The sequence below is a fragment of the Mixophyes fleayi genome, chromosome 7 (assembly GCF_038048845.1).
Source record: "Mixophyes fleayi isolate aMixFle1 chromosome 7, aMixFle1.hap1, whole genome shotgun sequence".
Taxonomy (NCBI): Eukaryota; Metazoa; Chordata; class Amphibia; order Anura; family Limnodynastidae; genus Mixophyes; species Mixophyes fleayi.
The window spans coordinates 107,483,478-107,499,187 of record NC_134408.1 but is presented as its reverse complement, the minus strand read 5'-3'; the positions used below and the strand labels follow the sequence as shown (position 1 = coordinate 107,499,187).

Sequence of the window (15,710 nt, the reverse complement as noted above, 5' to 3'; positions counted from 1 at the left end):
ACAGAGTACTTGTTAGCACTGTTAGTGCATAGTGTGTAAGGTAGTGAAATAGTTGTCTTATATTATTTATAAGGGATTGAAATAGTAAGTAATATGACTGCTTGGAAAGTGACTTTAAAAGTTCAGTGTTTAGTGTAAGTGCACAGAAAATGGTTGTTTTGAATGTGCCTATACAAAAGACCTTCTCCTACCCCTGCAATGGGACATGTGTGTTATGGACTTGTAGTTTAAGATAGAAAAGGCTCTTGTGTGAGATAAATTAAGTGATATTGTTTAGATATTAGTTTGTAATGTGAAACGTTTGAAGTACTGCAGTTTGTTCTTGAGAAACTGTGTATAGTTCATTGTTGCCTAATCTCCTAGAATGTCTGGGAGGCTCCCGAATTTCTGAAAAGTCCTCCCCGAATCCCAGGGGAGCAGGGCAACCTCCCGGATCTAGCTCACTTCATTAGTGAATTGGGTGGGGGCGGGGCTTAGTAATGTGATTATCGCATCACTGTGGTCCCGCCCCCTTTTGTAATTGACCAAAATGGTGACATCTGCTTAGGGGGCAGGGCCAAAATGAAACGGGTCAATGAGCCCTGCCCCATACGCCACCACCCTCTGGATTTCCCGGATGCCAACGAGTAAAAGTTGGCAAGTATTGTATACTTAATAAGGCAGCAATGTGATATTTAAGGAAAGGTTGCATTGTTATTTTGGAGTTTTGATATTAATATTGCCAAATACTAGTTGTAGACTTTAATACGGACTGTTACATAGTTGTGTATATAGAATTAGTGATATAATGTACTTGTTTATAGATTATTACTGTAAAAGGCATGAGAAAATACTGTGGTGTTAAAGATGGCCACCATTGACCATATGTTATAGTTTGGTCATTGTCTGTCTTCCATGCTGTGTGTCCACCATCTTGATATGCCATGCTATGTGTCCACCATCTTGTTATGCCATGCTGTCTGTCCACCATCTTGTTATGCCATGTGGTCTGTTCTGCATCTTGCACACATTCTCTCGCTATTAACATATACACACAGACACATGCTCACACACATATAAACACACTCACAAATCATATTAATAAGATGGTAGAAGTAAGCAATGCATTGTATTTGATGTAATATATATTATGCTTTATACACTGTGTTATTACATGTGTAAAGGGTGTTACTGAAAATACCTATTATTAATAAGAATACTTATAAGTATTAATGATAGACTTTGTGGAAAATCTTTCTTGATATGATTATTATTCCCTGTATTATACTGAGTATATCAGAGTAAATTGAACAGAAATTGAAATAGAGATGGGTTTAAACTAGAACCTACCCTTTGTGAATAATATATGAAGGTATATTAAATGGTCATTAGCATATTAGCATATATGCTTCACCACTGGACCCTCATTGTTACCAGAGAGCAAATAGCACCGTTTTATGCACACTTTTACAATAACATATAGTATATATTTTTAAGACTTTATTGCACTATATTTATTTTTTTATATATCTGCATAGACGAGGGAGTGGAAGTCGACAAGAAGGAATTTCCATGTATATTAAAGAGTTATTCATGTTATTCAAGAACTTTTGAGAGACTAATTTCAAATGCATTTTTTTATATACATTTTTACTCTATCATTATTTGTATCCTGAATTTGCATTTATTTAACCCTGTTTGTATGTGATAAGCGCTCTTGATTCTTTTATTCTATAATCATTTATCTAATGCATTCTATATAATGATAACTAGAATCTAATTGGTTGCTATAGACATCACCTCCAATTTTCCTTTGTAAGAGGTCTGATAAATCTATATGTAAGTCTTTAGTGCAGCCCAGATAAAAGACAGTATATACAGTGAATGGAAATATTATTTTTAAAAGAAATGTCACATTGCACTTAATAGTAAAAGGATTTTCCACTTTGAGATAAAACACTCTTCCCCATCTTTATCAACTACTCTCCTCCATAAGACTTCAGTGGGTGTCTCTTCGAAGAGAGGAACTGTCTGACTGCACTGTTTCAGAGTATAGAGGGCAGAGGGGTTTCAGTGCAGGAGGGCTGGTGCTATCCTAGGGACTTAATCAGCTTGGGCAAGAGGTATGTACTGAATGCAGCATATGATTGGATGGCAACTGCTTTTGCCCAATCAGGTGCTATATTCGGTACACAGCTCCAGCAGATTTGAATTACCCATCTGACTCTCTTCTCTAGCTTTCTGTCCTCTCTGCTCTGAAACAGCACCATCTGGCTGCTTTTCACACACAGACATCTATTTATTAACCAGGGATGATTTTCTGTGTATCACAGCAATAGAAAATCACCTATCATTATAATTTACCAATAAAATCTGACAAATAATGCATTGTTTAATTCAGTGCAGTATAAAAAATATGTATTTCATTACTAGAATAAATCAAATATTGTTTGTGAAGCCATAAATGAACAATTATCTTTTCAGGGCAGGCGAGTAACACTCAGCTAACACAGTGATATTTCTTTCATAAATACAAGTGGCAATTTTTTATGACTGCAAAAATGATACCTATCGCCACAATAGGGGGAATAAACTGTGGTTATACAACATATTTTTCATCATCTTTAAATGCAAATAGAATATTTTTGATATGAGAGGAATTGGCTCATTTTATAAAGAATTACTTATAAACCTAACTAGGCTCTTTTTGCCCATTTTTGCAAAATATTGCTATGTCATCAATCCTGCCTATTCACTGAATCCATTAAAAATACCCCCTGGCAAGGACCAAGTAAACAATTTACAGTGACATACAGGAAACTAGCATTGTATGCTACGTGGACTGGCCAAGAACCCCATTACTATACCTTTCTTCTCCTCACATCCTGTGTCTGATTTCAGGGTATGGCTGCTGCTGTGTAATGAGTCCTTAGAATCTTCATTCTCATCCAGGATTCCAGCAAAACTTATCTTCCTCTCATAGCGGTGCCGGTCCATCTCCGGGTCCAAGCGCAGCCGACATGTCTCCAGATCCTGAAGTGTCATAGAAAGAAGCATTATATACATGCCATTCCATTACCTTCAAAATATCTTTACATACAGTGTATAAAAGCTGACGCGACAAACTGTGCATTTAACTGTTAAAAAACATAATGTTTTCATTAAAACTTTATTTCATCTACACAATTATCAGCCACTCATCTAACATTATTTTACATGTATGTTGGACTCTATTCTGAACGTTCAGGAGCTTGAGGCAGGGGATGGTGGGACGGGGACACGAGATGGTCAGTCTACATGCAGAGGATCATTCTTCTCTGGTGCTAATTGGCCTCCCAATCACCACTAAAGCTCTACTGCATCAGATCCATGGCAGGGACTGGAATGCATGGAGGAAGAAAGGGGTCCGGGATGTAAATGTGGAAAAATAATTGGGCAGGGGAGTTCATCAGGAAAGAGATGAGACGGCTTGAAGGGCCTGAACATGTTCATGGAGCATTCACCAATAGACCCTATTTCTAACTGTGGGTTCGAATTTTGTGTCTCTCGTTCACTGTTTGCAATAAAATTAGTGTTTTTAACTAATAAATATTTTTAACTAATAAAAAAATATTTCAGCATTTCTGAAGTTCACTGTTCATGTTCGAGGTTCACAATAAAATAACAACAAAATATTTCAGCCTCGATCATGGATGACTGTCTAAATTTTTTTTTGAAGAATTAAAAAATTTGAGAAATTACGACAAGCCTATAAACATTCCAGTTTAAATGTAACCCCTCGACTGACCCAACTTGCAGAAGAACTGATTAGGAGGCACATATAAAATCAGGTCCATAGAAAAAGACCGTTGGGTCTAATTATTCAATATGTGCAAATTACTGCAAATTGCATCAAAGAGATCTAATCAAATTTTATTTGCATCACTTGTTTGTTGTAATAAATAACACACCACTTTCTTTGCACAGGTTGTAACAGAGAGAGGACCCTGGATCTCGGGTACCCAGGTATCATGCGCCACATATATTGTGCCATGCAATTGTCCAGTGACAGACTGGGAATCCAGTGCAAGGAACAACAACCATGCTGTTTCGTTCCTGGCCCTAGAGTCTGTGCATACAGTTTATTTAATGATCCCTGGCTACACAAAAATGCAGAAGTGCTGAAGCATGGTTGTAATATCACACATGGGATTGCTCCATTGAGCAAGGAAGACCAGGCAGAAGTAGAGGAGACCTGAATCAGGCCTCCTCAGCTAGACATTACTAATAGATCCATGTAAAATGTATATATTACTACCTCTTAGTTTAATTAGCGCTAGCAATAGGGGAAACCTATTGTGATGTCTGAGGATATTCTTCAAGGTCTACCTGAGTCATTTTCTACAATATAATACCTGTTATTCTGTCTATAATATTCAGTTTTTATTATGCTTTCTCATCTCATAGGCTTCATAGAAATTGAAGTATGAGTCTGTGTGGCAGTGACCCTACATTTGTTAAATAGCACCATTAAGGTCTTATTAAATCACATTTTCTGCAGCATCATTCATTTATATGAGGGCTGCACATTATATTTGCAGAGAACTGGCACACTTGAAACTTTTCCAAAACATGTGAATTTATGTTTTCAAGTCATAGAATAATACATGTTTAACTGGTCATGTATGTCACATTGCTGCATCATGCTATCTCCTCAGAGTCATAATAATAATAAGAAAAGACCAAGGGGAATATTATTTATGGGCACACATTACCCTTCTGAGGACCATAAGTGGCTTCCTTCTGTCTATTGGACAATGATGCTGTATATTGTCTCCTCAGTGACTTATAACCCATTTACAATAAGGTGTGCGTTATCCCATACGTTATGTTATTCAATAAGTATAACTTCTGAAAGGGTTTTAGGAAAAATTACCTACTTATACCTATTTATTTAGGTATTCAAGTCCTTAAAATTGAACTAATATTCCCACATTAATACCGCAATAATGAGAAGGACCATCTGTTATGTCTGTTCCCCACTATGTTCCCCTCCCCATCCCCCTTCTTTATTCTGTATCCCTCCTCCCTTACCATATAAGACTCTAATAAAAATATTAATGTTATAATAATGAGACGGACAAGACCTATTAAAAAATGTAAATAGAATTATTTTGTTACTGAAATAAATGTCTAGTATAAAATATAAGTTATAAAATGTTCACTTTAAATTGGTTTCATAATGATATTGTGGTAAATAATGTTATTGAATTAATACATCAAAGAACCGTATTTATTAAAGTGACAGAAAACCTGAGATCTCAAACACGATGATACATTGCTGTATATACATACCACAAGAGGCTCTGCCCTAGGCCTCGGCAGACACGGGAAGGTTTCCCTTAAGAAAGTGGTGATTTCCAGTAGTAATTGGCATGCTGACATCTTCAATGCAAATGGACAGCCGCACTTTGTTGGGTTTACGGAACCTACAAATTGACATTTTTGATAAAGAGAGCAGAGGATGCTCAAATGTTACGTGAAACATATGTACGTGTGACACTGCCAGACAGCCAACACCAGAGATCAGTCATTATAAGTCAAAGTGGGATCTAAAGAATGAGAATTGAGATCCAGTGTACAAAAATTACCAGCTAGCCGGGTGAAAGGAAAATATCTTTATCCAAAAACAGTTTTATGAGTAATATGAACCTTCCAATTCGTTATTTTATGCTGTAAATTGCAGTTTTAACATTGCAATACCTATCTTAGTTTATAAAGTATTTAAGATTAATACATACTAAAAGTGCATTTTATTGTAAATCAATAATTTGAAATTCTTATTTTCTTTACGCTTATTTCTTATGCTTATTCTTATTTCTAGATGTACAGATTTACAGTATTTTGGCCCCTAAAGGAGCAAGAGGTGGCTTTTATGATGTGAGCCAGATCCAAGTCATATAATAGTTCTGACTTTCAGTTTCAAAACTAGGGGAGTACTAAGGACCTCATTTAGAGCTGACGACAAAAATGCAGACCAAACATACACGTAAAATTACGGTTTTACATGTACTCAAAATTGTGGTTGTATGTGCCCGCTTTGAGTTGCACATATTTTAGGACAACTTGCAATGGGTGACTTGTGTCTCTGTGCCCTTATTGTACTCAAGTTACACATGAACGAGCAATGGGCCACATGTGTAAGATGGTCAACTCTAAAACACATTTTTGTGCACATGTGCAGAACAGAAATGCTTATATTACATGGCGCAAAAGGATTACCTCCAACTTTAAATCAGGCCCACAGTACGTAACATACACATATAGTTAAATATCATTTTATGTAAAAAAAGAATGGATAAAATGGCCCATCTCTCAATTACTAGCTGATGTATTTAATAATAAAAAGCAGTTGTGAAACATTATATTATTCTATGAAAACCAATGATAAGTGATCTCTGGTACGTTCAAGCTGTCTGCTCTGTCAGCGCTGCTTTACCATAGTATTTGAGCTGAAGATAATAGGATTTGATTTAATGCATCCACACTTTACTTGATAGAGCATTAAACCAGCATCTGCTTTCGTCAGAATTGAAAGGGGTCTCCCACTGAAGCAACACTGTGCTTTAGCTACAGACCAGACTCATATCTGATTGAGTTTTCTCATTAAGTTAAATATGAGGAGGCAAGAGATGTAGAGGATGCGGACATGAGAAAACAGACAAAACAAAGGAACAGAAGCACACCTGAAAGAGTAAACTGCAAGGTAATTCAAGGATTGAAATGAAAGTATAAAAGCAAAGTAATGGACCAATGGGAGAAAGGAGTTATGGTTTTGCAAACATTGAACATTTACTGATATATTACCATTATTCAGTATGCATGAAGACATTATCTGCGCAATTATGGATGTTAAATGATAAAATAGTTTAGCATTTGACGCTTATCTGGTTGCCATAATTGAAAAGTCTTTCAGATATGTCCTGAAACTTAAAACATGTTGAGAAACCGCATGAACATAAACTTCTATATTTAATAAAGATTGTTACTTAGTTTTCACTATAGACTTTCTCATTTACATGTTCAGACACAGGTCAATAGCTGAAATTCAGGAAGCCACTTTTGCACAATGACTTCTTTCTCTGCATGTATGTGTAGTTTAATTTTCGATTTCTAAGTAATCAGAATAATTTTGTGTTGCATGCACCAAGTCTGCTGGAAGACTATTCCATGGCAATATGAGACTGCATATGCTTTCTTATGTTTTGGTCTCCATCCCTTCCCTGTAGGCTCTATTTATCACCCGGAGAAAAGCCCTACCTCTGGTGAAACAAAGGATAGCACTTCTATTGGCCCCGTCGGCAAAAAGATTTGCTGGACTTTGTTGGTGAAAGCTTCCTCATCTTTGACAAGGATCGCATCGGTAAAAATACTGCTGCAGTCTTTCCTCTGTTATCTCCATCCCAGGATGGCTATAGCAGAAGAAAGTTTATGAAAAAATGCTTTATTTTTTAAATAAAGCAATTTTCACATGGGAGTTAATTTTAAATAGATTTTTATTCTATTTTTAACCATTTCTATTTTAGCTTTTTTTTTTTCAACCAGGCTTTCAGTTCTACTGAGCATGTGTGAACCAGCTAGCCAGGTTATGCATTGCCGATATTCCCTGTGACTAGCCCTGTGAAGCAATAAACTCTTCCGGCTTCTGGCCAGTATCGCAGAGGCAGCAGTGTTTTATTGATCGATTATGGCGTTAAGTGGTTATCTGTCACTGTGACAATAGAAAACCAGCCCTATCCCCAGATCTTAATAAACATACCTATATATAATCTTGTTGTAGAACTATAGAGGGATGTAAGTAAAAGACTAATATGAATACTTGACATAACTGAGACATAGCTTAATAAGGGTTAAATGAGCAATAATAGAACAGCATTTGGGGAAATTTGATATAATGAGGCGTTATGGGTGAGCCAAAGAGGCAAAGATAAAAAGTACTTAGACTGATTTGGCATCTTGCAGCTATGAGTGTTGAGACCAGCACTCAACCTACAAGCCGTGAGGTGAGCAGACCCTGTGATGCTTTCTCAAATGTATTATGAGCCACCAGCAAAAGTAGGCATGTTGTACGATATTTTGGACATGTTGTAGACAAGTGCAGTATCGTAAAAGAAGATAAAAGAAGATGCACATGTTTGCAATGGAGCACATGCACACTGTAAGTCATTAAGGAGAGCAAAATATAAAAAAGGAATAACTTTGCACCTGGCCAAAACCATGTTGCTTTGGAGGGGGAGGTAAATTTAAAATGTGCGGACAGATTTATAGTTGGGGCAGGGCATGTCCTAGATCAACTATACATTTACGTGTAAAAATAAAGCTATAAAATATTTTTGTTCTAGATAAAAAAAACAGCCAGTATTTAACTTATGTGGAAAATAATAAACTAATTTACACCCCTTGCATTGTAACATGGTTTGTCCCAGAGAACATTTACTCCTTTTTTGCCTTACTTTCCTCAATGACTCAGGCCCTAAGTGTTCATTCAACTCATGGTTGACTTTAAGTATAGACTGTGTTTAATGATGACATAATAAACGACTGCGGCATGTGACTCTGGCTGAAGATTTCAAAAACCCTTTGTTGTTTCAACATATAACAGTCATAAATAACATTTCCCTAGGAAATTGGGGAATAGCGTGAAACAAATGTTTTTAGTTTTACTAAATCATTTTGATAAAATGGTTTCTCAACATGTTACAATAAGGTTCATGCAAACACAATATAATAATCAACATGTAGGATGCATGCAGTTTTTTACAACTAGTTAAGATAAGCAACAGTAATAGTTCAGAAAAATGCAACCAGAAAGAAATAAATGCTTCTTAAAAGTCCAATGGTTCACACATAATTGTCATAACTATATCAAAATAAATTAAAATTATTTAGCAATATGATCTAACATAAATTGCACCAAAAAGAATAATGTATCAGCATATCAATTTGCATTATAAATAACATGTTATGCTGTATTTTATATCATAATTTGGTCTGGTTGCACATCTGACATCACAAATATTCTCACATAAAATATAAAAATAAACATAAAAAGCCATCATAACATAACCAGCATATCGGACCTAATTTAGAGTCAGGAGCAAAGCAAAAAAAGAGCGACTTGCACCTTGGCAAAGCCATATTGCACTGCAGGGGGGGGGGGCAAATTTAAAATTTGAGGACAGATTTTGTCCAGGAGCAAGGGAGAGAGCGTGTCCCGGCTCCATTCTAGATTGCAGTGTAAAAATAAAGCCGTCCAGTAATTGTGTGCTACATGGAAAAGCAGCCAGTATTTTCCCTGCGTGCAAAAACAAATAAATGCTTTTGCACCCCTTGCATTGCAACATGGTTTGTCCAGGAGCAAATTTTCATTGTTTTTTTGCTTTGCTCCGAATTCTAAATGAGGTCCATAATGATCACTTTAACTATGACAAACTAATGTAATATCATTGTTGTATCTATCTTAGGCATTCATGCATGATCCAGATGTTTATATTGTTTTAGAACTGCCAATGTTCTAGATACTGTTTTTCAGTAGCATACTGTTTAATAACCCTTTTTATTTATATAAATATTCAGTTAAAAACAGGAGCAAAAGCCATTATACAGAAAAAATATGTTTGTTAGAGTGGGAGCTAGTATACCTTAGAGCAGCGATCAGCTACCATTGTAACTGGTTGAGTAAGACCAGAGATCAACCAGCGATGGGACCGGTTAAAATACTAGCTATCTCTCCACCATTAATTCCTAACAGTTGATGGGACTGCACTTTACTCTGTTTGGTTTGATGTAGAGCAAAAATTGGTGACCTTAATCTCTACGAATCACACTGCTTGTTGCTGGCGGGAAGTTACATTCCCCTTACTGGTCAATAGCGGCACAGAAAGTAGAGCAGCCATAAATAATACTGGTTAGTGGTCACTAGAAAGTTGTCAAATAGGACCTCTTTAGACAGGTGAAATAAGTGCTATTAACTAGCCATACTGATATTATTTACTGATCAAATCTGTGTTATTTACTAGTCAAATAAATACTGTTATGTGGTCAAATAAGCAGTGTTTACCAATCAGACTGGTCATATAGAGAATTCATGTATTGTCGATGTGGCCAAAAAGGGGGTTTGTCATAAGGAAAAAGGAGAAGCAGCCTCAAAACCTTTGTTAGTGTGCTATAAAGGCATATTTATTAAAATTCACATAAAACATATTTATTTCTAAATTTACTATGCAGAGCTCTGCTGTAGTCACATTATAAACTGCTAGCAGAGTTCATGTAAAAAAGAAATAAGACTCAAATGGAATACTGCCCCAGTGGCCAAATTAAAATGTAAACTAATGAGAATTCACTGAAAGTAACACTTTGTCGGAATTTCCAACTAGTAACTTTTCAACCAAGCATCTCTGAGATATGACCTTGAGGTATGACTCTGAGGCATGACCTTGAGGTATGACTCTGAGGTATGACCTTGAGGTACAACGCTGATGTATGAACTTGAGGCATGACTCTGAGGTATGACCTTGAGGTATAACGCTGACGTATGACCTTGATGTATGACTCTGAGGTATGACCTTGAGGAATAACTCGGAAGTATGACCTTAAGGTATGACATTTTTCTAGTATTCAACCAGAAGTACTTAACCTACCAAGCAAATATTATTTTTAAAATGTGATGTTTCCCATAAATTCCCATCCCAAAACACAATTCATTAAGGAGAATAATAAAGTGATTATTTTTGTTTAAACTCTTGAGCTTCAACAGTTGGAATCTTAAAGACTGGTTATAATGATCTAAAGGATAAAAAAACATCTGGTTCATACAGTTGTTTTGCCATTATTTGCAGTAAGTATCCTGATATTATTTTGTCAGTTAAAGTAAGCCCAAACCATAGGTTTTAACATTGCATAAGAATTATATTACTTTAATCTAGAAATCAATGCTAACTAGAAAATGTTTACCATTCAGGCATTTTCTAGTTAGAAAAATTGGCACACATATGGCCAAGGCATTATCTATACACACAATTAGGGTAAAACATTTAATGAGAGAGCAACATTTTGGTGACATCATTTTTTTGCTCAACTTTACTTGCATTTTATGATCACATTTCCATTTTTAAGTCATGACTATATTTTCGGCCAACAAAATGTTTTTAAAGCATAATGCCTTGGAAATATATGGAGACAGACTGCACAGAAAAGAGCCTTAAAGACGTATAACAGTATTTTCCACAGAGCAATAAGGCACACAGCATAGACCCATCTGGACACAAACAGATGCTGCACTTTAGGTTAGAAGATGCAAAAGCTATGGATAATTTGCATTGTAATCTTTATTTCATTCCAGTTGAGGAAATAAAGATCACAGAGACATCATAGAGCGATGTCATGTAGCTCTCCAATATAATCATTGGGCATATTCATCTTTAAAACCAGTCCTAGTTTTCTTTAGTCTAGAGATTGTTGGGTAAAAGAAATATTAAGTTGCATCTTACCTATGCCATATAAATAGAGACAGTCAACATTTCCTAGAAGGAGCCATTGTTGTGCATTACTTGCAATAGGCATGTTGAGCTCTGTCAATCAAACTAAATCAATGACTCCAGTTTGGATCAATAAATGTTTTCCACAGTGTGGAGTTTCACAATCATTGACATTTTATTATGACAGTGGTATAAAATGAATGCTGTTAATTTAAACCCAACAATTTCTAGTTTTTCCGGAATATGCTTCTAGATCAGCAGATAGATAAGAGAGTTTAGAAACTTTACCTCTGTCTCATATCCAAGGATAAACTTTGGGACCGCCGCTATTACTCTGTCTACCAAAGGCACATGCAAAAAGTTCTGTGCATCAGCCTGTGTGTAGGATTGCCACCTGCATCTTGGTCACTCAATACAATCTAACCATACCAGATCCTTTATACCAGGTCAGGAGTATTTGGTCCTCCACAGATACACCTTATCTTTTATGCTGTCTGACCCAGTATAAAAAAACACAGTTGGCCGATCTGATGTGAGAAACAAGGAACAGGTGATAAACCTGTCTAAAATATCCAAGCAAGAATTATCAAGAGAAAAAAGAAATAGAATGCTCCTGAAGCAGAGTTCCTTACAAGCAGGGTTTCTTGTAGTAAATGGAGTCTCCTTACTGTCATCTAAAAAGTCTTCCTCCTCATCCTCTTTCCTCAGCCTTCTCTTGGTTTCTTCATCATAGATAAGACCCAGCAGGTTGGCTGGACTTTCACTTTCACTATGACAAATCTCATTGAGACGGGCACCTATCACCTGAAAGAAGATTAATATTATATATCTAAAAATGATCAGACCAGAAGACGTGATTGTAGGTTTTAGACAATTTGTCTTCTGTTTATTTATACCTTTGGTGGCTACTAACGTCCATATAAAATGTGGATCCACTACACCACAAGCTATTTGTGCTGGCTAATTTGAGACATGGAGCCCAATAAGAACCCTTTTATTCACCAAGGATCGCACAAGGGAGAGTTGGACTTCATCTCAGGGAACCCACAGGTCACAGACCTGAGGATATTTTGGCTGGGCAGCTGCTGATTAACAACAGGATGGTCAAAAAACAGGGGACAAGCATGGCTGCCCTCCTGAACCATCGCGAGTGAAGAGACAAGTTTGTTAAACTATTTCTAAAAGTTATCGTAATCTTCTTCTCTAACACTTCCCATTTAAATAGCATTTATGTTTAAAGATTGAGAGGAGCCCTGATTTTGCTTCCACAATGAAACACATTTTTATAATAAATAATGCCTCACCAGGGAAGTTGGCAATTGCCGCAAAACACGTTTAAAGGGCCCACTTACATCTCCCCACTGGTAGAAAAGCTTGGCTGCATTCCATTGCAGCTTCTGGTTTCGTTTATTGCCCACGATAGGGGAGCGACCACGTGAAAGGCCTTTTTTGGCTATGTTCACATGATGTCCTTTCATCCACTCCGGCCAGTTTCCTCGATTACACCGATGCACAAAGCGAGCACATTCCAGAAAGAGAGCTGCCCTGGCCACGACAGGAGCTTCCTACCATAGGCAGAAAAGGGAGTGATTACTAATGAACCATCCATCCATCATGGTTCTTAAATTATAGCCTGTTTAAATGCATATGAGTCCCATGTCTGCAAATAAAAATGGTAATTAGTGCATACAATTGCATAAAAAGCACTGTGATTCAGGTGCTCCCATTGGTGGCAAGTTCCCACAGTGACATTATTGCAAACATAATTTGCAGCACATTACATTTACATTTATAGTCCCTGCCCCATTGGAGCTTACAGTCTAAATTCTCCACCACACAAACACACTATGGTTAATTTCATCAGAAGCCAACTAATCTACTAATCTGAATAATTGGAAAAAACCCCCACAAACATAGGGAGAAGTTACAAACACCACACTAATAGGCCTGATTCATGTCAGAACGCAACTTGCACATAAGATGTGTTTTTACAAGAGCATGGAACTTGTGCGCAGTTCTGACCATATTCAAATCCAAGCGTATCTCTAGATAAGTTTCTATTTGAATCTAGGTGTAAGCACACTCTTCCTAAACAGAACCTGCCTTATGTTGACACACAAAACAGACTGCAGTATACTCACCTGTGTATGTACAATAAAAAGTCACAGAACGTATAAAACTTTTATGTAATCATAAAACAAATAACAACAGTATAATTTATTTACATATTTATTTTAAAAATAAATAAAATATATATATATATATATATATATATATATATTTACATTTACATAAAGAAACTTTAAATGCGTACTGTATGTACCATACATTCTTATAGTATATCTTAGTTTCATGCAACTGTGATAGCTAGTGGCGTGCATATGTGTACTTTTTAATTAAAAAACGATGCCATGTCAGTCATTACTATCAGTCGCCATTTACACCTGCACGTACGGCAAATATAGGATTTTAATCGGCCACATCTGCATCGGAAAACATACTTACAGTTCATGGCGTACATTAGTCTGCCCCTTCCCTCCATCGTTCCACCTCTCAGGATGTAGGCAGTATTAAGTGTCATTTGCATTCAGACATGAATTGCATGCAAATGCCTTCATTGGTGTAGTGTCCATTTCTGGGCATGTCCAGAGCTATTTCATGCAAAATACGCTATGCAAGTGGACGTATTTCTGAACATGAATCATGCATATAGTGCCCTGGTCAGAATAGAATCCATATCCCAAGGGCTGTGAGGCAGTGATGGTAACCGCTGTGCCACTATGCAGACCAAAATACAACTATTGGTTACTTACGGTACAATCAAAACTGTTGTTTGTTGTGCAGTGTGTAAGAATAAGTGGTATTGAACTCTGAATGTCACGTGTTATGGTATATGACTTAACCAAACTCAGACCTCTACAATATAGCACTATCATTGAACAAAATTTGTTTCTAACACCAATTCTGGTACTGATCCTAAGATCTGCCATAGTCACCTGATTTCCCATTTACTGTGGTATCTACAGAAGTCCCCTGATGCGTATTGCGCCAACAATTCTGTTTATCATGTTATGTAGCCACTCACTTTGTTGGCTGGATTTTACTGAATAGGTGTCATCTCATATCATTGAGGCTGAAGAGCTCTTTCTCATGACAGGAATCTTTCCAATGTAACTGTAGCCCAAGCTTCAGCCTTAGATATAACTACTAAAGTGGTCACAATTAGGGATACCAGCAGGCCAATTTTAGGTTTCAACTAACATGATGTCTATAACAGTATCTTTCCTGAAAGTCTGTGAAGCTCTACTATTGTATCTCAGGCTTGGGATTCTTGCCTTTAGGAGTGCTAAATGTATGTGTTAAAACTGTGAGTTTTCCCAGAGTGAAGGAAGAGGGATGGCAGGGATGGAGTTTCTGTACAGAGAATGGCTCCTTATAATAAAGCCCTGCTGATTATATTTATAAAATACAGGAAGGTGTTGTATATTCAAAGCTCCACACATGGAGATGATTACACCACATATGGTCCCAGTACTAGCAATAGCTGAATGAAGAACTCAAATTGCCAATGACCCTGGGAAGCAATACCCCTCTCCCAAATCCACTTCTAGGTTTCTTGCCGGGGCTGGGACATAGCACAGAGGTTATTCTGAAAATTATTGGTAAGGAAGAACCTCAACAAACGAACAACTATGCAGTTCTAGATATTAAAGTTTATAGGTCAACATACACCTGTAAGAAAATAAATAACTTGCACCCCTTGAGTCAGCCTATTATATTTTATCTTACCTGCCATTTGAAGAAGAGGCAAGGAAAAGATGAAGATATGAGGAGAGAATGGATAGAGATGGAATCACAGGACACAGAAACAAATCACAAATGGAGAGGAATGAACCAGACGAGGTAAAGCTGAAAATAACCACAAATTGCCATAATCAATTCTAAAAACAGTCTCAACAGCATCAATAGTTCCAGTAAAAAGGATGATGCACAAAATAATTTGCCAACTAGCATTTCAATATTGAAAAGAAGGTACAGGGTAAAATAAAACTTATTATGTAAAGTGGTTTATAACAGTGCAGGTTTTAGAGCAGCTTTAAATAAAGGTTCTCCTTGGATTCCAGCTTAGAAGGATCTGTTCTATGAGATGTCATTTTCCAAATGGCAAACAATGCTCCATATTATTTTCATCCTACAATCTGTTGCTAGTCCTGA

At 36.7% G+C, this 15,710-nt stretch overlaps 1 protein-coding gene across 28 annotated transcripts in view; it reads right to left on the bottom strand.

The window, feature by feature from the left end:
• UNC80 (unc-80 subunit of NALCN channel complex) overlaps positions 1-15,710 on the bottom strand; it is a 157,723-nt gene that overhangs the window by 92,033 nt on the left and 49,980 nt on the right. For 19 of the 28 annotated variants that reach the window (XM_075180285.1, XM_075180288.1, XM_075180290.1 and 16 more), the window contains 4 exons: positions 12,848-13,060; positions 12,128-12,299; positions 5,314-5,447; positions 2,847-3,012 (listed from right to left, as the gene is read on the bottom strand). In XM_075180285.1, coding sequence (XP_075036386.1) covers positions 2,847-3,012; positions 5,314-5,447; positions 12,128-12,299; positions 12,848-13,060 — 685 coding nt within the window. The remainder of the gene's footprint in view (positions 1-2,846; positions 3,013-5,313; positions 5,448-12,127; positions 12,300-12,847; positions 13,061-15,710) is intronic. The other 9 variants (XM_075180289.1, XM_075180300.1, XM_075180311.1 and 6 more) reach the window with 1 other exon arrangement.